This window comes from Copadichromis virginalis, linkage group LG4 (genome assembly GCF_057382275.1).
Source record: "Copadichromis virginalis isolate Kocher_CV1m ecotype Utaka linkage group LG4, C_Virginalis_male_GT1.1, whole genome shotgun sequence".
Taxonomy (NCBI): domain Eukaryota; kingdom Metazoa; phylum Chordata; class Actinopteri; order Cichliformes; family Cichlidae; genus Copadichromis; species Copadichromis virginalis.
The window spans coordinates 2,293,414-2,319,661 of record NC_140621.1 but is presented as its reverse complement, the minus strand read 5'-3'; the positions used below and the strand labels follow the sequence as shown (position 1 = coordinate 2,319,661).

The 26,248-nt window shown below is 44.1% G+C and overlaps 1 protein-coding gene and 2 long non-coding RNA genes across 4 annotated transcripts; all 3 read left to right on the top strand.

Annotated features, from left to right (window-relative positions):
- The first annotated feature begins 6,011 nt into the window (after positions 1-6,011).
- Positions 6,012-7,969, top strand: LOC146710538 (uncharacterized). Of its 2 annotated transcripts, XR_014919957.1 has the most exons (3): positions 6,012-7,253; positions 7,345-7,405; positions 7,516-7,969. It is a non-coding gene; the product is annotated as an uncharacterized LOC146710538 (long non-coding RNA). The 2 variants fall into 2 exon arrangements; XR_014919956.1 differs by having other exon boundaries at positions 7,345-7,969.
- A 6,551-nt stretch (positions 7,970-14,520) lies between these two features.
- LOC146710537 (uncharacterized) lies at positions 14,521-16,749 on the top strand. The gene is made up of 3 exons (XR_014920259.1): positions 14,521-14,621; positions 16,299-16,428; positions 16,659-16,749. It is a non-coding gene; the product is annotated as an uncharacterized LOC146710537 (long non-coding RNA).
- A 1,097-nt stretch (positions 16,750-17,846) lies between these two features.
- LOC146710536 (protein NLRC3-like) lies at positions 17,847-25,606 on the top strand. Its single transcript, XM_085455323.1, has 5 exons — positions 17,847-17,851; positions 17,890-19,707; positions 24,211-24,384; positions 24,640-24,813; positions 24,993-25,606. Exons 1-5 carry the CDS (start codon positions 17,847-17,849, stop codon positions 25,192-25,194), a joined length of 2,373 nt encoding a protein of 790 aa, XP_085311449.1. The 3' UTR covers positions 25,195-25,606.
- The last annotated feature ends 642 nt before the right edge of the window (positions 25,607-26,248 follow it).

Genomic DNA, 26,248 nt, shown 5'->3' with positions numbered 1-26,248 from the left:
CACCAAGTCTGAAGTCGATCAGAGGAACTGTTGACAGACTGACAGACAAACAGATGCTTGATTCATTAGTGCGATTAAATGTTCTTCTTTAGCAGCATCACTTCATGTGTTTGTGTTCCAGGAATAAAGGTCTGTTTAAACTGGACGTCTCCTCAGCATCACTCGTGCTGTCGTGGTTTCAAAGCTGTGCAGAAAGAATCTGAGGGATGATACAGAGGTGACCAAAGTTACAAACATCCAGCTGTGCTGCAAATGTTTGCAGAGCTCCAAACTCTTTGGCTTTCTGCAGAGCAAGTATGGAAGAAGCACCTGAGCTAACTTCAGTTTAGACGATATGAGGAAAAATGCTGCTTCCCAAAGTTTCCTACAAGTATCCAGTTTATATTTAGAGAAGCGAAGGCTCTTTATCCTGACAACTACTCCCTGGTGGATCCCTGTCCTGTGACAGCAGCAAAGACTGTGTATCAGTATCATCAAAGCCACTTCAATAACCAGTGTTTAAAGCTCTCTAGCAGATGGACTTCAGTGGCAGCAGCCTCTGTCTGCTGTGTACAGAAGGTTCTCTGATGAAGCACACAGCAGATGCTGCACTACAACAGCAGCAGCAGCTCAGCTTCAGTTTGCTTCGACGCCCTTTTTTTTTTTTTTTTTTATAATTCAAGTATTTATTAGATTTTGCATTTTATAACAGCAAATACAGAGATGCAACAACCAAAAGCAAGAAGCAAACAAACAAAAACAAACAAACAAAATAAATAAATTTAAAAACAACAACAACAAAAAAAAAAAAAAACACAACAAAACAAAACAAAACAAGTGAGGTTTTAACATATGTTGTATTAAACTCAAATGTCCAAGTCAGGTAGACATGTAGGTGCAAAAATTGTCCCACTGTTCCAGCGCAGCTTCTGTCACATGATGTATTTTTCCCAGCATCTTTTCGCATGCAACATTCCCAATCATTCTGTCTTTCCACATTTTAAGCGTTGGAATATGAGAGTCCTTCCAGTGTTCCAAAATGACACGGGCACAAGTTACCAATGCAGTACTTAACACTCTAAACTGGTGTTTACTTAATTGCGGCACCTCTCCTTTGTCTCCTAGTAAACATAATTTAGGTGATCTGGGTAGGTTACAAAGTGTCCACCCCTGCAAATAATTCAGTACAGTGTTCCAAACTGGAAAAACCAGCAGGCATTCCCAGAGGGCATGTATCAGAGTACCTTTGGCTTTTTGGCATTTCCAACACAAGTCATCTCTACCAATCCCCATTCTATACAGCCTTGAAGGAGTATAATAGTATCTGTTAAGAATTTTGTATTGAATAAATTTTCCCCTGGCTTCCCTAATGTATAATCCATTGTTCAACAATATAGAATCCCATGTACCTTCATCCATTGTACGCCCTAGATCCCTTTCCCAAACTTTTTTCAGGCTCTTATTTATATTGTTTTTAATCCATGGGCAAATATTATACCATTTCGCAGCTGTGCACAGAAATGGGGGTAGTAGCATGAAATTCTCTATCGAGTTACTTTCACATGTTATTGTAACTCCTCCTTTTAAACAGTTTCTTATTTGCAAATACTTCCAGAAATGACTGTTACCCTCTAAACAAAACTTTTTTTTAATATCCTCATACGACATGAAAACACCCCCTTCAAATAGGTCACTAACAGTTCTGATACCTCTTCTCAGCCATTGTGTCCAGTAAACAGTCTGCTTACCAATTTTAATTTTAGGATTATACCACAAGGGGGCATACTTCTGTACATATGGCACAAGTTTGTATTTCTTATGCACCTCCAACCATACCATTTTCGAAAATTTCAAAATAGGGTTTTGCGTCTTACCGTGATTATTCACTTTTTGTGATAAAATATCAATTGGTGTGAATGGAGATGCAAGCTCTTGTTCTATTAAAATCCAGTCTATATTATTTTTCCCTGCCCAATGTTTGCCTAATCTAGCCATTTCAAAAGAGATACTATAATACTCTATATTGGGCAGGGCTAGTCCCCCTTCTTTCTCAGATTGGGACAGTCGATTTATGTTAATACGGGGTTTACCACCCTTCCAAAGAAAATCTTTTATCATATTATTGTAGCTTTGCAACATCCGTCGCGGGATACACATAGGCAGCATTCCTGTATAATAGTTGATGAGCGGTGCCACAACCATTTTAACTGTGTTCACTTTTCCCCACAATGTCAAATTTAGTTTACTCCATTTACCCAAGTTTTTATTGATCTTGTTTAATAATTTTCCCGTACTGTTAGCCATAATATCCTCAATATTGGGGTCCAATTCAATTCCAAGATATTTCATTCCCTTGTCCACCCACTTAAAGTTAAAGCCCGATATTAAGTTATGACTGCAAGCCTGGGAAACTGGCATCGCCTCTGATTTATGCCAATTAATTTTGTACCCCGAAAACATTGAGTATGTATTAATCACCTCTAATAGTTTTGTGATAGAATTAGTTGGGTCTTGGTTTAATATCAGCACATCATCTGCATACAGGAATAATTTGTGTTCTCTGCCTCCCCCAAATACACCTTTAATCTCTGCATTTTCTCTGATTTGAATAGCTAATGGCTCTAAAAATATTATAAATAGCAATGGGCTTAAATTGCATCCTTGACGTGTTGATCTGGAAATACTAAAAAAAGGAGAAAGTACCCCATTTGTAAATACAGCTGCTTCTGGACCAGAATACATGGTTCTAATCCATCTGCAAAAATTGTCACCTATTCCAAACTTTTCCAGGGCTGTGAACAGAAAGTTCCACTCCACCCTATCAAAAGCTTTCTGTGCATCTAAAGATATAGCCAATACAGGATTTGTGTTATTTCTATTCAGCCACAGCAGGTGTAGTAATGTCCTCATATTATCAGAAACAGATCTATTCTTGATAAACCCTACTTGATCTTGATGAATAATTTGTGGTATTACAACCTCCAACCTTGTTGCTAAAACTTTGGATAGAATTTTGCAATCCACATTGATTAAACTTATTGGTCTGTAATTACCTGGATCAGTTAAATCCTTGTCGCCTTTTGGAATTAGTGATATTACTGCCTGATTAAAACTTGCAGGGAGTCGTCCAAATTCAAAGGCTTCATGTACTACTTCAGTTAGAAAAGGACATAGCAAATCTATAAATTTATGGTAAAATTCTGCTGGGAATCCATCTATTCCTGGTGACTTCCCAGCTTTCATTGCACAGATAGCTTCTTTTACTTCTACCTCAGTTAGTGGAGTTTCCAATTTGTCCCTACCCTCTTGTGAGATTTTTGGTATTTTCATTTTATCAAAGTATGTACTCAGCAGATCCATACTTACTTTGTTATCGGACGTGTATAAATCTTGATAAAATATTTGAAAAATTGTGTTAATCTCTGAAGAAGACGTAACTAATTTATCATCCTTTTTAACTGCCGTAATAACATTCTGATTGTCCATTTGCTTAAGTTGTCTGGCTAATAGCCTGCCTGTCTTCTCACCATTCTCATAGAAATTAGTTTTAAGACGAAAGAGGGCATACTCTGCTTTTTTGTTATAAATTTTATGAAGATCATATTTAAGCTGGCAAATCTCTTTAAATTTATTATCATCAAATTTTCCTGCTAATTGTTTTTCCAATTTACTTATATTTTCCTCCAAAGTTTTTATCTTTTCCTTATCTTCTCTATTTTTCTTAGAACTATAGCCTATGCACTTTCCACAAATAAATGCCTTCAAAGCATCCCATACAATAGCCAGCCTGTCCGTAGATCCAACATTCACCTCTAAAAAATATCTTATATCCTCTTTTAGGGTTGATACAAATTTTTCGTCCTGCAATATGCTTGAGTTTAGTCTCCACCTACCCGTTCTGTTCTTTTCGACCTTTAGATTTATGTGCAATTCTACTGGTGCGTGATCTGTTAAAGCAATCACACCAATGTCACAGTTTACTACTAAATTGACACATGATTTAGAAATCAAAAAATAATCTATTCGGGAATATGTCTTATGCGAATAAGAGTAAAAGGTGTATTCTCTTTCCATAGGGTGAACAAGCCTCCAAATATCTACCACACTGAGATCTTCTTTTAAAGCATCTATCGCTGTCCCAGTTCTAGTACTTGAAGTTGCATTAATGGCACTTCTATCAATATATTCATCCATCACATTATTAAAGTCTCCACCTAACAAGATCTGGCCCTTCATGTTCCCTAGCATCTTGTTAACCTCATCCATAAAATTAGGTTCATCCCTATTTGGGGCGTAAATATTGCACAGAACAACCTGAACTCCATTAATGAGAGCCTGCAGAGCCAACACTCGCCCGTCTTCATCCCGGCTTTCCTTCAATAACACAAAGTTTAGTCTTTTATTAATGAGTATCATGACACCACGACTCTTGCTTGATCTTGAGTTATGAAATACTTTCCCAACCCAATCCCTTTTTAATTTCAATGCTTCATTTTCATTCGCAAAATGCGTCTCCTGGATGTATGCAATATCAGCATTATGAGACTTGAGGTAGCTAAGCACTTTTTTTCTTTTGACTGGTGTGCCACAGCCATTTATATTCCATGACACAATATTAACGTCCACATTCCCCATGACTATGCCATGTTAAGGTATCTATAAGCCTTATATCTTCCAACCCATAACCATTTAACCTGTGCTGATAACCCTGCTTGAACCAGAACATAAGTTTAAACAAGAACAGTACCTCACCTATAGAATCTCTACCAAAAAAATAAAAAACAAAAAACAACGAACATAAAAAAAGAAATAGCGCCGTCCAAAAAAGGAACATGACAGCGCAAAAGCCCCGTGGGCAAAACTGTCTCTGGTCCGTGATGGTCCCGTGGACAGTGAACTGCTGTCCTCCTTCTGTCCCGTCGACACCCCAGGGAGCCCGCCCCCGTCTTATGAAACTATTAACGATGCGCTCCCATGCACGTAATTTAGCTTATTAACCCCTTACTCCACCACTTCCTGAAAGTTCTCACGCACGAATTTCTCTGCCTCCTCAACGCTGTCAAAGCTCTTCTGCTGGCCTTTCCATGTTAATCGAAGTTTTGCTGGATGTGCCAGAGTGTGCTTTATCTGATGCTGCCATAGCTTCTTCATTACTGGGGAGAAAAGCTTCCTCTGCGCCGCTCGCTCCGCGGTCATATCTTCATAAAATGACAAACGACAGTTCTCCCACAGTATTCCTTTCTTCTGTTTAGCGGTCATGATAACTTTTTGTCGTGCAGTGTAACGGAGAAATCTCACCAGCACGATTCGAGGTGGCTGACCAGGTCCCAGGCGTGGTCTCGTACTTCTGTGGCATCTTTCCAGCTCATATTCCTCCCCTCGTAGACCTAGGCCATCCGCGAGTATCTTCATCACATAATCATTTATGCTGCCACCACTTTCCAGACCCTCTTCCAGACCGATAAGCCGAACATTCTTTCTGCGGTTTCTGTTTTCCTGGTCGTCTACTCGGGCCCAAAGTTGTTCAAGCTTTTTAGCGTTTTTGCCATTATCTTCTGTTATGCTCCTCATTTTGTCTTCCACATCTGAAATGCGGCCCTCAGCTTCGGTCATCCGTATTTGGATTGCACTTATAGCGTTTTTAAGTTCCACCATATCTGACTTAATGTGAGATACATCGGCCGCAACACTAGTTAGGATAGTTCCAAGCTTAGTCATTTCGGCAAACAGGCCGCTTATATCCATCTTTGGCCCTTCTTCTTGGCTAGCAGGGCTAACCTTGGCACTGCTAGCATTACTTTCCCCCGCTGCCACCGTGGAGATTCGGGTTTGCACGCTCTTCTTCTTAGTTCCTGTGGCCATGTCTCTCAATAAGTTCGAGGACACTGATCTAGCAAGTCACCGCAGTGAGGAAATATATTATTTGGGAGCGTTTACCTTGTTTTAAAACTAATGTAGGGTCGACGGGGGTCAGAGACTCTCTATGGCGCGGCCATTCCCAAATGCTCCATCACGTGACTCCTCGACGCCCTTTTTGACCTGTGAAACAGCAGAAAATGAAACATTTCAACACCCGTTTGTTAGCGTGAGCTATTCTGCTGTTTTTCATCATTTCACAGGTGAAATAAAATCACATTTACTTCCTGTAGGAGTGATCGTGTCCAGCCTGACTGAGACCATGTGCTCCATCCTGCACAGGTAATAAACCTCTGACATGAAGGGCTGTCAAGTAGTTTTAGACAAATGGGGGTAAAAGAGACGTTAAAAGCTTAAAGAGAAACTACATTTTCTAAGAACTGTCTGACGTTCACCTCTCACACAGTGGATACGATTCTGCCGCTGCAGGAATAATCTTTGTGCTTATGAAACTGTCCATGTGTTTGCAGAAAATGTCACATGTTCAAAGCCATCCCAGCACCTGGGGTTTGTATAAGTGCAGCTGCTGGTGGGGAGATAGTCTCACTCTTCTATATAAAGAGTCAGCAGGCAGCAGATCTTCATCTGTGATCTCCTCCATCATCACGTCTTCACTCTTCAGCAGCTATGGCTTCACTTCGTGCCCTTCTGGGAGTGGTGCTGTGCTCCTCATGGTTTCTGCTTCTGCCTCAGGCCGACTTTGATTTACAGAGTCATCCATAATATTTTTTATTTTACTGCCCATCTATTTTCATACAAATGTCTCCGTCTTATGGAAAAGGGGTGGAGCTTATCCAACGAGGACAGGCAGGGCCCCCCCAGACAGTTTAGCAGTCTATACAGGAGGCCGACCTTTGCAACATGTACTTCTATAATGACTTCACCATTTAGGTTATTTGGTTATGTTTCACCCTGGATTTTGTGTGATAATATTTATTTTGTCCACTGATTTAAAAACAACAAACTATATGAATATAAAACAGAGTGAACAACAAAACATCAGCTTTGGAAACTTTGATGTAAAATTCTGCAATTGTTTTCTCAGATATAGCATAAATCAAACTAACATACATCAGTGTGTTATTAATGTGCACACACACACACACACACACACACACACACACACACACACACACACACACACACACACACACACACACACGTGTTACAATAAACAGCTCTTATGCTTCTGTATGATTCTCAGTGCTTTCCATTTGCGTGTCCACAGGTTGCTGTAAGTGGTGCTTGACTGCAGTTTGCTCTCATTTCAAGTGGTTTGCTGTCACAAAGCCAACAGGAAGTCCGGCCATGGTTGAGCCAACTGAAGATGGGTTGAAGGTGGCGTCCTCGTTTCCTCTGTGAGCGCGAGAGGACAGACAAAGCAAACACCGTTTGGACAGCATTAAAATATTTACACTGATGATTAATGTTGTGTCTTTGCACCTGTAGCGATACATGTTGGAAAATGGAGACTTTAGCCACCAAGACTGACGTGCCTGGAAACTTCCCTGTGAGTACGCCCACAAAGACAGGAAACAGTTTAGCCACCGCGGTTAATCCTCCATCATCATCATCCAGTATTTTTCACATCTTTTCTTCTGCTGTTTCCCTTGTTGTCAGTCACGGGGTTTGTGACTGAAATGCGTGTGGTCGACGGGAAGCCTGACGAGTACGGCCTGAATCATTCCATCAACACCGGACGGAGTGAAACCTTTGTTGAAAACAGATTATATGGTAACGTTGCATTTAGCTTCAGTAAACTGTGAAGTTACAGCAGCAGATTTACATCACGTGGCTTCACAGGAAGTAGTCTGGACCTCAGCGCTGAGGTTCAAGCAGCTCTGCTTGCAGACGGCATCCTTCCTGAAAATGTTCTTCATCTTCCTCAAACCAGAACTTTTACATTGGTGCTGAAGTTCTATATAAAAACAGCCTGAAATACAAAGTGATGTTGTGCACTGATTACCTCACACTTCCCATGTTTCCTTCTACAGAGGAGTGTCCGCCTGAGTGTTTTGTCTGATCTGTTGTTGATCGTCTCATTGACACTGCATGCAGATCTGACACCAGGGCTGGACTGGGACAAAAAATGGTCCCGGGCATTTTGACTGGAGACCGGCCCCCCAGGTATTAAAGGAAAAACCATGAAGCCTTTGAATGAAAACAAACGCTGTTGTCACAGTGATGGACGCTGTCTTGTTGGTATACATGCATCAGTCTAATAAACTTAAACCTGCACCATCCTCCCTGTCCTGGTATTCTAAACAGGAAGTAGACTGTTGGTCGAGTTAACCTCCTGAACATCTACAACACACGGTGGAAACCTGACATTAAGACAGAGACTAGAGGTGAGACATGATCATTGCTGATTACTGATGACAGATTTAGATATGTTTTCATAAACCTTTCATTTGCCACATCAATAAACAGCACGGCAGGGCAAAATATGTTTTCTAACATGGCAACCTTTAAAAAGTGAAAGGAGACAGAAAGACAGCTGAGAAAGAATCAAACTGACTTTTTGATGCATTTTACACACAGTACTGGTGCAGAATCTAGAAAATGTGGGAAACACTGGCATCATATGCAGTACTTACTTCTGAAGAAATTATGATGGGACCCTAAAAAATGACTATGTACAATAATGGATTTCTATACATTTTACATCAGATGAAAACGTTTGTTGTGAGATTCAGATAATTATTTATTAAAAGCTCGACATTTTAAATGAGAACAAGAAAGAAAAGTATTTCTTTGTGCCCCCCTCTCCCTGTTAATGCCCTACCTGCCCCCTGGCAACACTTTGCTAGACCCGCCCCTGCACAGTTACCAGCTGTCAGCTACACAAAAAGGATCCTGGTGTTATTTGTCTCTCAGAAACAGTTCATAACTTCAACTCATTTTGGTTTTGTCATGTTTTGTTCTTTACATTGTCTTTCTTCTATATAATTGTTAAACATTTAATAAATATGTCTACAAAAAGATTTTAAAAATCAGACATTTCACACAGACACCCAAATGATTTCTGACTGATGAAGGGGGCTGAAGGTGCCCTGCTCTTGCCCAGCTTCTGCTGCTCTCTCCCTGCTCACTGTCAGCAGCTGGCAGCCTCGGTCCTGCCTGAGACTCTTCATCTATCAGTGCCAAAGAATATGGGAAATAGCAACGCACAACATGCACATTACAAAACAAGCACATGAATCAGCATTACATTCATTAGTGAAGTGCTGACGTTCGTTCCTAAACTTTGGGCCTTAATTAACATCACTGTGAACTAATGTTTGCTTTGCTTCTTAACCAGTGAAGCAGCGAGGGGCTTTCTGAGGTTCCTGCTCGTAAATGCCCAAAATGAGTCGAGTATTTCTGCAACTACAAACTCTGCTTTCATCAGAGGTGTAAATATTACAGCACTGTGTCAGAGTCACTGAGGCTGGAACACAGAAAAAGGAAGTAGATGTATTTATTTTTAGACTTTATTGCCTGGAACCACTTTAAAAATACGCTTTGGGTCACAATTAACTGCAGAAAACCAGGAATCCACATATGAACATTATCTGTGCAGAGATTTATGCTTCTGAAGGTAAACAGTGAAAACTTGCAGCACTAAATGCACAGATAGCCAGGCGTTTCACATTTTGGGACCATCTGCCAGTTTTCATTTCTTAGGTATTGAAGAGCAGAAATGATTGAATTTTATTTACATGCTTAAAAATGTTTGCTTTTGAATATTATTTGAAGAATTACCCACACACTCAGGCACTGTGGGCCTGTTTCCCTTTGCACAACCGAGTGTTGGAAACGGGCCTTTTCTCTTTAAACTCTGAGGGGCTGTAACTTTGGCTTCTATTGGCAGATTTGCATGATTGACCCTCTTTTTAAAATAGTTTTAGCCAAGAGAATCAAGCTAACATCACTGTTTTTACGTCAGCTCACGTCACACGAGCTGTTTCAAGAAAAGTCCTCCTGTCACACAGCAATGCCTACATCAATCACACCACTCTGCTTAAATAATAATAATAATGTTTAGTGAAGCAGGTGAAGCAAAGGGCTGCTTTTAATAGGCTGGGAGACCCAGGTGTGCTGCTTTAGCTGCTGAGCCTCTCATGCTAGCCTCCATCTATAAGCTGGGATCACAGGAGCACTGCAGTCCTGACTAGATCAAGGATTGTTATTCATGCAGGTGACAAAAGTTTACATTCACAGAGTCATAGGATTGAGCCTGGTTTGAAAAGCAGCTGTTTAATGCAGCTGCTTAGAGTTCACACACAGTAGAAGAATCAGACTTGAGTCACATTTCAAACACTGGAAAAATACTCAGCAAGTAACAATGAAAACAGCACAGACTCAGTATATCCTGTTCAGTCCTGTGTTTGATATGAATGTGCTGTTCAGAGAGGATCTCGTGTCCTCTTTTACAAAGCCTTTGTTTCATGATGTTTGTGTATAAATGAATGTAGGTGTGTTTCTAAGTGTGAAGGAGCCCTGGGAGAAAAGACTGAAGCTTGTGCCAAAGAACAAACAGGAAAGAAAGATCAGCATTAATGAAGACGAGCACAGAAGGAGCCCAAGCACGTGTTGCTTTTTCAGATTTCTCTAAAAGTGTGTGTTCATTTGTTCCATCCTTCACAACAAACAACAGCTGACAGACACACATGCACTCTGTGTCACTTCACAGGGGCTGATGAAAGTGGACACAGTAAAGGGAGAGCTGGACCTGCTCTACACATCCTGCACTCTGTTAACAGACTTTATTCTGCAGCATCAACAGATAAAAATATATGAAGATATAGAAACGTTTAACATTGTGACTGTTCACATTAGTGAAGCTGTTACTTTGCTGCCAGGTGGGAAAAGAAGCCTAAAGCTGAGTCTGATTAAACATCTGCTGCACCAGAGAGTTTCATGGCCCTGCTTTATCCTGTGCTTGCTGACCACCTCGTCCTGAAACCTCTTCATCATCCTCACAGTTGTGTGAAGAAAGAGGGAAGCAGGTGGAAACCATCTGTGCTGCTGTGTTCACTTGTGTGTGTGCGTCTATGGTCATATCTAATGTGTACCTACAGACAAACACAAACACCTGGCATTGCACAAGAGTCTCTATGGAGCAACCTGCAGATGTCAGAGATGTGATTAGAGGGTAAAGTGGACTAGTGAGAGCATCTATGTTGTTGTTGTCTGCTGGGGGACAGCATCAGCTGCAGAGATGCATCAGGATCAGCAAACTAATCTGCAAGGCTGCAAGTGTCACTGAAGGAGTTTGAGTCAGTGAGGGACTCAGACTCACACAGCTGGTCAAGAAGGCTCAGCAGCTGCTGTATTTCCTGAGGAGGCTGAGGAAATTTGGTATGTTGGCCAAGATCCTCAGCAGGTTCTACAGCTGCACTGTGGAGAGCAGCCTGACAGCTGCATCACTGCATGGTACGGCAGCACTACTGCAAACCGCAAACGCCTGCAGAGAGTGATAACAACTGTGGAGAAGATCATCAGGACCCCGCTGCCCTCTCTGCAGAGCAGCTACCATCACAGAGTCCAGAGGAGAGACACACCTCTGCCCTCGAGACGAAGGTTCAGAAGTGTGAAATGTAGAACATCCAGACTCAACAACTCCATCTTCCCCACTGCTATCAGACTCCTGAACAGCTGACCGACCTCAAACTGCAGTTTGCACATCAGGTCACTTTGCACACTAAGTTCATTTTGCACATTAAACTCCATGTACATCCATGTACATCGACATCTGCAGACCACACGTGTCTTCAGTTACTTATTTGTACTTATTTGCAGTTATTTATCTTTTTATTTTATTTTTTTAAGTTATTTCTTATCCTTATTTTATCTTTTTATTTATTCTTATCTTGTTCTTTTAACCATTATCTAACTTGGCATTGTGCACGGTGTGTTTAGATTCAGTTTAAATTCAGGGACACGGAGCCCCTGTTGATCCTCTACCTAATCACACGAGCCACGGTGTGAGAACGGGTGTGGGTCTCAATCAGCCAAGGTTTTGGGTGAACCCATTGTGAGATCTAGCCCCACCCCATCATGTGATTTCCTGTGATCAAATGTCCCAGGATGTAAGTGGGCGTTAAGACGTCCATGTCCCTCTTCAAGCAACTTAAAGAAGTCCAGACGCTTTTCTTTCCAAGCTCCTTCAACAACATCATTCATAGAACAGCTTCCAGCTTCTTTTGCTCGGCTACAGTTTGGATGGATTTGCATTTAAAGATGCAACAAGACTAAAATGTTGGGGTCAGGAGGTCAAAGGTCAGAGCTCCTGTGGGTCTGAGGGCGGCCTCACGCTGGAGAAGGATGAAGGAGTCTGACCTGAGCCAGTGTTTGACATGAACACATCAGCACTGCTGTCAGTGAGCCTAACGACAGCCGTTAGCATCATTTCAGTGTTTCAGTCATAAAAACACTTCCTGTCTCTGTGGTGGTTACAGTGACATCATGCAGTTTGTGCTTTGACCTCCAGAGGGCGACAAATCAGCACAGACAGAGAGCTCCATTCAAACTTTGCTGCCATCAGGAATAATTCTTCAAATATAATCATCAGTGTTTGAGCAGTTATGATATCAGGGACAATCTAGACATGTGTGACAATACTGAACATGTCACATGACACACCTCAAACATCATGTGATCCACTCTCAGTCTGCACTTTCATTCATGACTTCAACAGGTTGAAATGAGCTTTGAAGAAACATTCAGTGAAATAAATCTTTCATGGATTCATGTGAGCAGCAGATGAACTTTGTACCAACAACATCTTCAATAACAGAGTCTGAATGAAGCTCAGGTGTTGATGCTGCTCACTGATTGGACGCTTGCTTTCAGCTCTGCTCTCAGTCTTTACTGCACAGGTGAAGGTAGAAAGTGTGACTGGATCTATAGACTGGAAACAGAGAAACATGCTGAACATTTGAAGCTTTGCAGCAGAAATGTTCATGTTACAAATACAGCAGAGCTGATCTGGGATCAGTGTGTTCACACCTGCAGCTACAACAAGGTTTCATCAGAGCTGCTTTTCCACCATCCCTGGACTCGCACCAGTTTGCATACAGGGAGAACCGGTCAACCGAGGATGCGATCGCCACAGTGCTGCACACATTACTGAAGCACTTGGAACACAGGAACACCTATGCACGGCTCCTCTTTGTAGACTACAGCTCAGCTTTTAATACCATCCGGCCATACAAACTCCGTCCCAAACTCCACCAACTGGGACTTAACTCCTCTCTGTGCAACTGGATTGTGGACTTCCTCACTAACCGTAGACAGAGTGTCAGAGTGGGTAAGAACACCTCTTCCACCCTTGTGGTCAACACCGGTGCCCCTCAGGGGTGTGTTCTGAGCCCTCTGCTATACACTCTCTTCACCCATGACTGTATTTCCTCCTGCGCGTCCAATCTCATTGTTAAGTTTGCAGATGACACTACAGTGCTCGGACTTATATCCAACAATGATGAGACAAACTATAGGACAGAGGTGCAGCAACTAGAGTCATGGTGCCACGACAATAACTTGGTCTTAAACACCAAAAAGACCAAGGAGATCATTGTAGATTTCCGGAAGAGGGGTCATAACAACCATCTGCCTCTCTTCATTGGCAGTGAGGCGGTGGAGAGGGTGAGCAGTTTTAAATTCTTGGGGGTAACTGTGACCGAGGACCTGTCCTGGGGCAACCATATCACCTCAGTTGTACGGAAGGCCCAACAGCGCCTCTACTACCTGAGGAGACTGCGGAGCGCACACATTCCCAGATCTCTGATGTTGAACTTCTACAACTGTGCCATCAGCAGCGTTCTGACGTATGGATTTCTAGTGTGGTTCCCCAGCTGCACCAAGGCCGATCAGCAAGCACTCCAGCGGGTGGTGAAAGAAGCTGGCAGAATTATTGGAACAAGTCTGCCAGAGATCAGTAATATCTTCCCCACTCGCTGTCTGAGGAGGGTGCACAGTATCCTGCGGGACCAACATCACCCTGCGCGCCACCTTTTCCACCTGCTGCCCTCAGGGAGAAGGTACAGGTCTATACAGGCCAGAACATCCAGACTGGCCAACAGCCTGTATCCACAGGCTGTGAGGCTCCTGAACTCTCTGCCCCCCTCTCACGGACAATAACCATATCCAACTTCTTAATAGCAATGAACTGGTCTGCATTGGTGCATCATATCTTTATTCTCTTCCCCCTCCTGCCCCCCCCTCTTTCTTAAATAGATAACTATCATATCTGATATCATATCTCACAGTACAATAATATTGAATGGGTTGCATTGTTGTATTTTGTCATGTTTCTCAGGTCTTTGTCTGAATTTCTACGAACATTATTGCTAAGGATTGTCTTATTGCATTGGAGTCACACTGGGTTAAATATGTACACTTGGGTTTTAAGGGGTATTTATTATTATCTTCTTTTTTTGGGTTGTATGGAAGCCCAAAACGCAATTTCATTGTTCTTGACAATGACAATAAATAAATAAATACTAAATACTAAATACTAAATGTCTCCACACGTCAGCATGTGAACTTTACTCTGACTCAGTCTGAGCAGTCAGACGGCATATTTTTAAAGTTAACACATCAGCACACACAGAGCTGAGCCCCTCCCACCTGTGCTGAGTTTCAGGTGGAGCCCCGCCTCCTTCCAGGAAGCAGCTCACCTGTGTGTCCGTGTTTAGTGTCCAGGTGTGGAGTGGAGCTTGTTGTTGGTGTGTGAAGAAACTGTAAGTTTGCTTTGTTTCCTCCTTTAACAGTTTGTCTTTAGGAACTTTACTGTTTGTTCAGCTCGTGTTTGATTTCTTCACACAACAAACTGTGTGTGTTTGTATTTCCGGTCTCTCCATTAAAGTCAGTGTGTAATGTTTCCTGGCTAACATCAGCTGTGTGCAGCTTAGTTCAGCACAAATCTGCCGCTCCATAGTTCACGGTAACGGACTCACAGCTGGACCAACGAGGCCGAGTGTGTCCGCCACTCTGAGCTACGTTCGTGTTTGTGTACTTGTAGTTTGTACTTTGAGTTCACTCAGAGCCCACAGAGGACGCAGCGTACGTGATGACGTCACAGCCCTTTACCTCCTTTACTGTCACTGTGATTAATATTTACACACGAGACACCTGCAGAGCTCTGACGCTAAGCTAGCACACAGCATGCTAACACTAAGCTAAAGCTAGGCTAGCCAAGAACCCAGAGTGAGGTTAAAGCTGAGTAAACACTGACCCCAGACCAGCACCGTGATAAAGTGAGCTGCTGCTGCTGAACTTGAACAGGTAACAAAGTGATGAGCAGTCAGGCTGCAGGTTTCTACCTGTTCATGTTTCTACAGTAGAATCACTTTGAAGTGTCTTTGTGCTGTTTCATCTTTGATTTGTGTTCATAAACACTCAGAGAAACATCACGTGACCTCATCAGGATCTGTGTTGGTGTGTGGGGCTGTACCTCAGCTTTATGTTGTTACATGCTCATTTGTTCATTTCACACAGTAACATCAAAGTAATGTTATGAGGAGTAATGAAGTAACGTACTCCATTACTTTTAATCAAAGTGTTCTGTGTAATATGTGTAATAATGACTGTTTTGAGTAATGACCAACACTGATCACAACAAAGAGGAAATGCCTCCAACATGCACAAACATTTGAGCCACAACATGCAGTTAATGTGCACAAATGTCTTTGATATGCTGCTCAGTGATGGTGGTGACTGTCAGAGCAGAGCTACTGAGAATCAATAAGTAATATCAATGATGGGATCAGAATCACTAAATTCTTCTCATCCCTGTCAGTATCATACATGTGCTGTATAATGTGATAAATGTAGAGGTGCTGGCTGTTCTCTCACTCTGCTGTTTAGCTGTAAAGGACGCCTCCCTGCCTTTGTCTCATTCATGACCTTTAATAGTCTCTTCTAACATGCAGAGATCTGTATGATCTGTTTCATAGAGTCTAACCAGCCTGTACAGGTAACAACAACAGTCACTGCATCACTGACACACAAACGTCATCTCTGTCAATAACAACATTCATACATGGAATAAAAACACATCAGTGGATCATTGCTGGAGCTGATGTTTGTGCTCCTGGTGCAAAGGCTCTCAGTTTCCTCCTTGAAATAACATCAGTGGTGGGTCAGCGACATGCTTTCTTTCCCTCTCAGGTTTAAATATCTGGGACTCTCCACCATTTGGTTTTAAAACTGAAGAAGCTTCTCAGATGAAACGTCTTCCAGAAACTTAAAGACGTCTCTTTTCTCTCCAAGCTCCTTAGATCACATGACCTGGATGACTGAACCTACAGACATATTGACCTGGTTTCATGGTCACATGACAGGTCAGAGGTCAGCGACTGTAACTCAGTTCCTCCTGTTAATGTGAACTCACTGAGTGTTTGTGGTTTACCTCTCAGACTGACTGAAGACGATGATGGAGGAAGAGGAGGACAGAGCAGAGTCTGCAGGGTCCAGCTGTCCGTCTGTGAGGAGTGACCGGTCCAAAGGTCAAAATCCAGACTTCAGTGGTGAACCTGGAGCAACGAGGTCAGAGAGCTGAACTCACTGAGTAACAGAAATAATTCTGCACTGACATTATAATCAGTGTTGACTCTGGTTGATTGTCTGACTGTGTTTGTGAGCTGAGAGGAAATGAAAATGAGTTTGTAACAAAAATCAGTTTTGTCCAGTTTTCCTGTAAAAAGCTGAACTCTAATCTAAGAGGATGTTACTGACAGGAAACAGCTGCATTATCTGCAGTCTGTTTGTGTCTGCAGAGGTCAGAGGTCACAGTCTGCAGGGTCCAGCTGTCCGTCTGTGAGGAGTGACCGGTCCAAAGATCTAAATCCTCCAGGCTTCAGTGGTGAACCTGGAGCAACGAGGTCAGAGAGCTGTGATGACTCCTTTACATGTTTGTGTTTCCTGGATAAATATGACCTGAAACATCCTCAGATTGTTACAAAGATTCATTAAAAAGAAAACAATGAAAGAGAAAAGATCCAAATGTTCGACTTGGTCATTTGCTGTTTGAGGACAGTGATGCTCATATCTGTGGGGAAAGTGTGACCTGAGTGGGTTCATGTTTGTCTTTAAAGAACAGAGCTGCTCTGATTCTCTTTGTGTCTGATCTGTTAAACAGTCTGAGAGGTCACACAGAGACCCAGCAGCTAAAGCCTGGATCATACTGGCTGCTGTTACTCCATCAGGACAACACTGAACCACAGTGGTGTGGATGTAGTGGATAAATCCCACCATACTGATGCTCAGAGTTAACCACAGGGAACAAAACCAGATGTTACCTTCAGATTGTGACCTTTGGAGTGGACGATGCAGATTTCAATAGAGAATAAATGTTGTTGTTTTTCAGCTGTGAAGAAAGAATCTAATTTTCTGAACTGAAGAATTTATGATGCTGGAAACAACATGGAGACTATAACACAACATTTCCACTGTGTTCATAGAATGAATGTAAAACTGTCAGACATTCATTAAATATGCAAAATGTCTACAGAAGCATCAGAGGGTCAGACGTGAAGCACTCAGTGATTTTGATCAAATGACTCATCAGTTATTGATCTGTACTACACTGATCTACCACGTTAGTAAAGCTGGTGTTCTGGTGGTGGAGGGAGACTCGGATCATGTTCTGGTTTTGGAGCAGTGATCTGCTGATGGTTCAGTTTGATGAGCTTCTTCAAAATCATCCCTGACATCACCACTGAAAGGACGTCCATGAAAACAGACTGAAAATTACTGATATGTTCACAATCTGAGAGTTTAAAACTTGACAGACTTGTCAAGACAGAGTCAGAGGAGCAGCAGCAGAGAGGCGTTTGTGAAGATCACAGTGGACTTCCTGAGGAGAATGAAGCAGGAGGAGCTGGCTGACCGTCTGCAGAGCAGTAAGAGGATTTATCTAAAGATTTAAGCTGCTGGATAAATGAGACATTTTCCAGAGATGGAAGATGGAGCAACATGTTTTAAAGATTAGTTCTTTTTGGAATTGAGTGTTTATTTTTCTTCTCATTCAGAACTTCAAGCTGCAGTTTGTCATCGTAACCTTAAATCCACCCTGAAGAAGAAGTTCCAGTGTGTGTTTGAGGGCATCGCTAAAGCAGGAAACCCAACCCTCCTGAATCAGATCTACACAGAGCTCTACATCACAGAGGGAGGGACTGCAGAGGTCAATGATGAACATGAGGTCAGACAGATTGAAACAGCATCCAGGAAACCAGACAGACCAGAAACAACCATCAGACAAGAAGACATCTTTAAAGCCTCACCTGGAAGAGATGAACCAATCAGAACAGTGCTGACAAAGGGAGTGGCTGGCATTGGGAAAACAGTCTTAACACAGAAATACAGCCTGGACTGGGCTGAAGACAAAGCCAACCAGGACATCCAGTTCATGTTTCCATTCACTTTCAGAGAGCTGAATGTGCTGAAAGAGGAAAAGTTCAGCTTGGTGGGACTTGTTCATCACTTCTTTACTGAAACCAAAGAAGCAGGAATCTGCAGCTTTGAAGACTTCCAGGTTGTGTTCATCTTTGATGGTCTGGATGAGTGTCGACTTCCTCTGGACTTCCACAAAACTACAATCCTAACTGACCCTAGAAAGTCCACCTCAGTGGATGTGCTGCTGATAAACCTCATCAGGGGGAAACTGCTTCCCTCTGCTCGCCTCTGGATAACCACACGACCTGCAGCAGCCAATCAGATCCCTCCTGACTGTGTTGGCATGGTGACAGAGGTCAGAGGGTTCACTGACCCACAGAAGGAGGAGTACTTCAGGAAGAGATTCAGAGATGAGGAGCAGGCCAGCAGGATCATCTCCCACATCAAGACATCACGAAGCCTCCACATCATGTGCCACATCCCAGTCTTCTGCTGGATCACTGCTACAGTTCTGGAGGATGTGCTGGAAACCAGAGAGGGAGGACAGCTGCCCAAGACCCTGACTGAGATGTACATCCACTTCCTGGTGGTTCAGGCCAAAGTGAAGAAGGTCAAGTATGATGGAGGAGCTGAGACAGATCCACACTGGAGTCCAGAGAGCAGGAAGATGATGGAGTCTCTGGGAAAACTGGCTTTTGATCAGCTGCAGAAAGGAAACCTGATCTTCTATGAATCAGACCTGAAAGAGTGTGGCATCGATATCAGAGCAGCCTCAGTGTACTCAGGAGTGTTCACACAGATCTTTAAAGAGGAGAGAGGACTGTACCAGGACAAGGTGTTCTGCTTCATCCATCTGAGTGTTCAGGAGTTTCTGGCTGCTCTTCATGTCCATCTGACCTTCAGCAACTCTGGAAAAAATCTTCTTGAACAGAAACAAATAACCTCCAAGAGTTTTAGCTTTTTAAACCAAAAAGAATCTCTTCACCAGAGTGCTGTGAACAAGGCCTTACAGAGTCCAAATGGACACCTGGACTTGTTCCTCCGCTTCCTCCTGGGTCTTTCACTGCAGACCAATCAGACTCTCCTACGAGGTCTGATGACACAAACAGGAAGTAGCTCACAGACCAATCAGGAAACAGTCCAGTACATCAAGAAGAAGCTCAGTGAGAATCTGTCTGCAGAGAAAAGCATCAATCTGATCCACTGTCTGAATGAACTGAATGATCGTTCTCTAGTGGAGGAGATCCAACAATACAGGACTTCAGGAAGTCTCTCCACAGGTAAACTGTCTCCTGCTCAGTGCTCAGCTCTGACCTTCATGTTACTGTCATCAGAAGAAGATCTGGATGAGTTTGACTTTAAGAAATATTCTGCTTCAGAGGAGGCTCTTCTGAGAATGCTGCCAGTGGTCAAAGCCTCCAATAAAGCTCTGTAAGTAAACATGAACTCATTGCTTAAAATCTTATAATCGATAAAAATCTTAAAACCATGGGAAATAAATCAGAAATGCTGAGTTCAAAGAACAGTTAAAAAACATAAAAATAGTGAATTAAATGATTATCATTCACTCAGTAAATATTTTTTCAGTCCAGCAGGCCGTGTCAGTATTTCTGACACATTTTTGTCTATATCTCTTATCAAAGTACAATCCAGGCCCAGCCAATAAGAACATGAGCTCTGATCCTTCAGCCCCTCTGACAGGTTTATTATCGTCAGCTTGTTCACGTCTCCAAATCCAGCAGTTTGTTTTTTATCTCATTTTCAGTGCACACTCTCCCTTTTTTATTATAAATCTCTGCTGTGACTGTCCTGTTTTCATCCAGGATGGAGGGAAAACTTGGGCTTCCATCCATCCATCCATCTTCATCCGCTTTATCTGAGGCCGGGTCGCGGGGGCAGCAGCCTAAGCAAAGAGGCCCAGACCTCCCTCTCCCCAGCCACCTCCTCCAGCTTATCCGGGGGAATACCAAGGCGTTCCCAGGCCAGCCGAGAGATATAATCTCTCCAGCGTGTCCTGGGTCTGCCCCGGGGCCTCCTCCTGGTGGGACATGCCTGGAACACCTCACCCAGGAGGCGCCCAGGGGGTATCCTTGTCAGATGCCCGAACCACCTCAGCTGGCTCCTTTCGATGTGGAGCAGCAGCGGCTCTACTCTGAGCCCCTCCCGGATGGCCGAACTTCCCACCCTATCTCTAAGGGAGAGGCCAGCCACCCTTCGGAGGAAGCTCATTTCTGCCGCTTGTATCCGCGATCTCGTTCTTTCGGTCACTACCCACAGCTCGTGGCCATAGGTGAGGGTAGGGACGTAGATCGACCGGTAAATTGAGAGCTTCGCTTTTACACTCAGCTCCCTCTTCACCACGACGGACCGGTGCAGCGTCCGCATTACTGCAGCTGCAGCCCCAATCCGTCTGTCGATCTCCGGCTCCCTTCTCCCATCACTCGCGAACAAGACCCCGAGATACTTCAACTCCTCCACTTGGGGCAGGAACTCATCTCCGACCCAGAGTGGGCACTCCACCCTTTTCCGGCTGAGAACCATGGCCTCAGATTTGGAGGTGCTGATCCTCATTCCCGCTGCTTCACACTCGGCTGCGAACCGTTCCAGTGCGAGCTGGAGGCCCTCACCCGATGAAGCCAACAGAACCACATCATCCGCAAAAATCAGAGATGAGATTCTGAGGCCACCAAAGCGAAAGCCCTCCGCCACTTGGCTGCGCCTAGAAATCCTGCCCATAAAAATTATGAACAGAACCGGAGACAAAGGGCAGCCCTGGCGGAGCCCATCACCCACCGGGAACGAGTCCGACTTATTGCCGGCAATGCGAACCAAGCTCTTGCAACGGTTGTATCGGGATCGAATGGCCCGTAGCAATGGGCCAGACACCCCATACTCCCGCAACACCTCCCACAGGACACCCCGAGGGACACGGTCGAATGCCTTCTCCAAGTCCACAAAACACATGTAGACTGGTTGGGCAAACTCCCATGCACCCTCAAGTATCCTCGAGAGGATAAAGAGCTGGTCCAGTGTTCCGCGACCAGGACGAAAACCGCATTGTTCCTCCTGTATCCGAGGTTCGACTAGCGGATGAACTCTCCTTTCCAGCACCCTGGCATAGACTTTCCCAGGGAGGCTGAGGAGTGTGATACCCCTGTAGTTGGAACACACCCTCCGGTCCCCCTTCTTAAAGATGGGGACCACCACCCCGGTCTGCCAGTCCACAGGTACTGCCCCTGATCACCATGCAACATTGCAGAGGCGTGTCAACCAGGACAGCCCTACAACGTCCAAAGCCTTCAGGAACTCGGGGCGGACCTCATCAACACCAGGGGCTCTGCCACCAAGGAGTTGTTTAACTGCTTCAGTGACCTCGCCCCCGGAAATTGGCGGGTCATTCCCCTCATCCCCAGACTTTGCTTCCTCCTCGGAAGACGTGTCAGTGGGATTAAGGAGGTCCTCGAAGTATTCCTTCCACCGCCTGACAATTTTCTCAGTCGACGTCAGCAGCGCTCCGCCAGCACTATACACAGTGCAGGTAGAGCACCGCTTTCCCCTCCTGAGACGCCTGACGGTTTGCCAGAATCTCTTCGAGGCAGTCCGAAAGTCTTTTTCCATGGCCTCTCCGAACTCCTCCCACACCCGAGTTTTTGCTTCAGCCACTGCCCGAGCCACATTCCGCTTGGCCTGTCGATACCTGTCGGCTGCCTCCGGAGTCCCACAGGCTAACCAAGCCCGATAGGACTCCTTCTTCAGCCTGGTGGCTCCCTTCACCTCTGGTGTCCACCATTTGGTTCGGGGATTACCACCACGGCAGGTACCAACCACCTTGCGGCCGCAGCTCAATGCAGCAGCTTTGGCAATGGAGATGCTGAACATGGTCCATTCGGACTCAATGTCCCCAGTCTCCCTCGGAATGCTGTTGAAGCTCTGCCGGAGGTGTGCGTTGAAGATCTCGCGGACTGGGGCCTCTGCTAGACGTTCCCAGCACACCCTCACTACGCGTTTAGGTGCACCAGGTCTGTCCAGCGTCCTCCCCCGCCACCTGATCCAACTCACCACCAGGTGGTGATCAGTTGACAGCTCAGCCCCTCTCTTTACCCGAGTGTCCAGAACATATGGTCGCAGGTCTGGTGATACGATTACAAAATCGATCATCGACCTACGGCCTAGAGCGTCCTGGTGCCACGTGCACTTATGGACACTCTTATGTTCGAACAGGGTGTTCATTATGGCCAAACTGTGATTAGCACAGAAGTCCAATAACAAAGCACCGCTCGGGTTCAGATCAGGGAGGCCGTTCCTCCCAATCAAGCCCCTCCAGGTCTCGCTGTCGTTACCCACGTGAGCATTGAAGTCTCCCAGCAGGACAACAGAGTCTCCAGGTGGAGCACCTTCCAGCACCCCCCCCCCCCCCCCCCCCCCCTCCAGGGACTCTAGGAACTCTGAACTGCCACTCGGCGCATAAGCGCAGATGACAGTCAGGACCCGTTCCCCGACCCTAAGGCGCAGGGAACAAACCCTCTCGTCCACCGGGAAAATCCCCAACGTACCGGCAGCAAGCCGAGGGGATATTAGAATACCCACCCAGCCCGCCGCCTCTCACCAGGGGCAACTCCAGACTGAGACAGAGTCCAGCCCCTCTCCAGGAGACTGGTTCCAGAGCCCAAGCCATGCGTAGAGGTGAGCCCGACTATATCTAGCCGGTACCTCTCAACCTCACGCACTAACTCAGGCTCCTTCCCCACCAGAGAGGTGACATTCCATGTCCCTATTGCCAGTCTTGGCAGCTGGGGGTCAGTCCACCAAGGCCTCCGCTCCTGGCCGCCACCCGGCACACAATGCACCCGACCCCTATGGCGCCTCCTGCGGGTGGTGGGCCTGCAGGAGGACGGGCCCATGTCTCCTCTTCGGGCTGTGCCCGGCTGGGCCCCATGGACTAAGGCCCGGCCACCAGACGCTCGCCCTCGGGCACCCTCCCCGGGCCTGGCTCCAGGGGGGGGGCCCTGGTAACCCTATCCCGGGGAGGGTAAACTGTTCTCTCGATATCCTTTTCATAAGGGTCTTCTGAATCGCTCTTTGTCTGGTCCCTCACCCAGGACCAATTTGCCATGGGAGACCCTACCAGGGGGCAAAAGCCCCCAGACAACATAGCCCCTGGGATCCCTGGGACACACAAACCCCTCCACCACGATAAGGTAGCGATTCAAGGAGGAGAACTTGGGCTTCATAATTGAAATTGCCACTCAGGTCCTGTTTCTTGACAGTATTCATATCTAACTGTAAGGCTTCCATAACCAGTGTTCCCACAGAATTACAGTGGGTTCTCTATGGGTCCTCTACAGTTTCTTCCCACTGTCCACAGACATGCAGTTAGATTACCTGGTGATCTAAACTTCATGCAGGTGTGTGTGTGAGAATGGTTGTCTTTCCCTCTGTGGGCTTAGTGGAAGAGACTGGATGGATCTCTGCTTTGTCTTTGATATATCCTGACAGCAAACATTCTCCATGAAGTCTGCATTTCAGCTCATCTCCTTTATACACACCTTTAACAGGAGGAGTTTTATACAGCTAGTGTTTAAAATCCAGTGTTACTCACAGTTAAATAGCATAACAATTACTGAATTAGTAAGATTTTCTAAAATAATTGTTTTAGTTAATATTGTATGATAGTGTACACAGAATTATTAGCTCAGTAGGTAGAGTGGTCGCCCCATGATCATAAGGTCAGGGGTCGAATCCACCGAACAGCTACCTTGATGGTACCCCTGAGCAAGGTACCATCAAGGTACCAATCGTGTGCACTGGACTGGTAGCACTCATAGTGTCATAGGTTGGTTTTTTTTGTTTTTTTTAAAAGGTTTAACATATAAACAAATTTCATTTGATCACATATATTTTTTGTTTTTTTTGTTTTTTCCCTTTCTCTCCCAGACTGAGCAGCTGTAACATCTCAGAGGAAGGCTGTGAAAATTTGTTGTCAGTGGTCAGCTCCCAGTCCTGTAGTCTGAGAGAGCTGGACCTGAGTACCAACAGCCTGAAAGCTTCAGCAGTAAAGCTTCTGTCTGCTGCAGTGGAGAGTCCACACGCCAAACTGAATATTCTGAGGTCAGATCAATTTGTATTCTGTTTAGTTCTGTTTGTTTATATGTTTGATGTTTGGTTTTGTTTATATCAACTAACAAAAATAATCAATAATTTAACCAGTAAAGGTAAACTTTATCCAGTTATCCTTGTTCCATAGCATTTTTATTCATTTATAAGTTAAAGTGAACTTATACTAACCTGCTCAGCACAAGACAATAAGCTATTGCACCCTGATTACACTTTAACAACAATCTTTATTCATGTTTTTATCTTCAGACTTAACATCTGTGAACTCTCAGAGGAAAACTGTGAAGCTCTGTCCTCAGTTCTCAGCTCGCAGTCCTCTAGTCTGACAGAGCTGGACCTGAGTATCAGAAAGCTACAGGATTCAGGAGTGAAGCTTCTGTCTGCTGGACTACAACGTTTAAACTGTAAACTGAATACTCTGAGGTCAGATCAGAAAACAGTTTGTTGTTAGAATTATTCAATTATTTAAGTTCATACATATGATGTTGTTTCTTAGTATGTTTATGTTTCCTCTAAAAATAGAAAGTCAAGATTTAATGTTGTGAAATGTATTAACAAACTCAACATGAGTATTTGTTGTATGACTGTCTTTTATTTTTCAGACTGAGTGGCTGTAACCTGTCAGAGAGAAGCTGTGAAGCTCTGTCCTCAGTCCTCAGCTCCCAGTCCTCCAGTCTGAGAGAGCTGGACCTGAGTAACTCTGACCTGCAGGATTCAGGAGTGAAGCTTCTGTCCGCTGGACTAAAGAGTTCACAGTGTGCAGTGGAAACTCTCAGGTCAGGATTCAAACTTTTCCACAGATGATCATTTGAAATGTGACTTATATTATTGTATAAACAGGTAACCTTTATACAGCTGTCAAGTGAACTTTTATTTACATTTGAGTGGATAATTGGACTCCGAATTACTTTCAAAAGTAATTGGCGACTACCGATTGGTTTGCTGTTAGTTTTTTATTCACAGTACTTACTTAATTTTAAAGGCTGATTTCTCAAAATGAGATGTTTATCTTTTCTTCTACAACACTTGGAGCCACCAAATCTTCTTGCTTCATTTATTCATTACAGTTTGATTTAAAGAATATTAGACTCGTAACATAATAAATACATTTATTTCACTTCTTCTTGAGAGAAAGAAAGGGATGACTGGGTGAGCTCCAGTGGTTCATCCCAGCAGAGAGAGCGGCACACTGGGCTGCAAATGATCACAGTAGTAATAGCCATAGTTTGATAAAACAGGCATTCTTACCCTGTAGATAATACAGGGTTCTGGTGCCGATGTGGGGGAGGGGAGTCGCCCGGTACTAACTACATACTGAAGTGTCTTGTGTTCCAAGAACACAACGACCAAGACAGAGAGATCCTACTGGCAACCTTCTGGTTACAAGATGAGCTTCCCAACCCCCAGAACCGCGGTCTTATCCTCCAGTTCTGTGTTGATGATAATCACATAATAGGAGAGCAGCTGGGCATCCAGTGGAAGTGTGATGGAAATCAAAATCCTGAATTGGATTCGGTGCGGTTGCGTTACTATTTTTCAACAACCAATCTTATATCAGCTGCATGGAAGTAGCTATAAGTAATCTGGGCGCTACAGCTTTAACCCTTTAAGTCTTACCATAGAACCAAGTCTGCCACAGCTTATATTATATTTTTACATGCTGTGGAGCCATTTTTGGGAGCATTTCAAGTTGCTCTACATCAATACAACCATTACAGCCTAAATTTTAATAATATGCATGCATTAAGTGCATAGAAATTACATAAATTGCAAAAAGTGCAATAAACTAAAAAAAATTTGAAAATCGTTTTTGTTTTTTAACATATATTTCTAGTTAGAGAAATTTAAGAGGCTTATC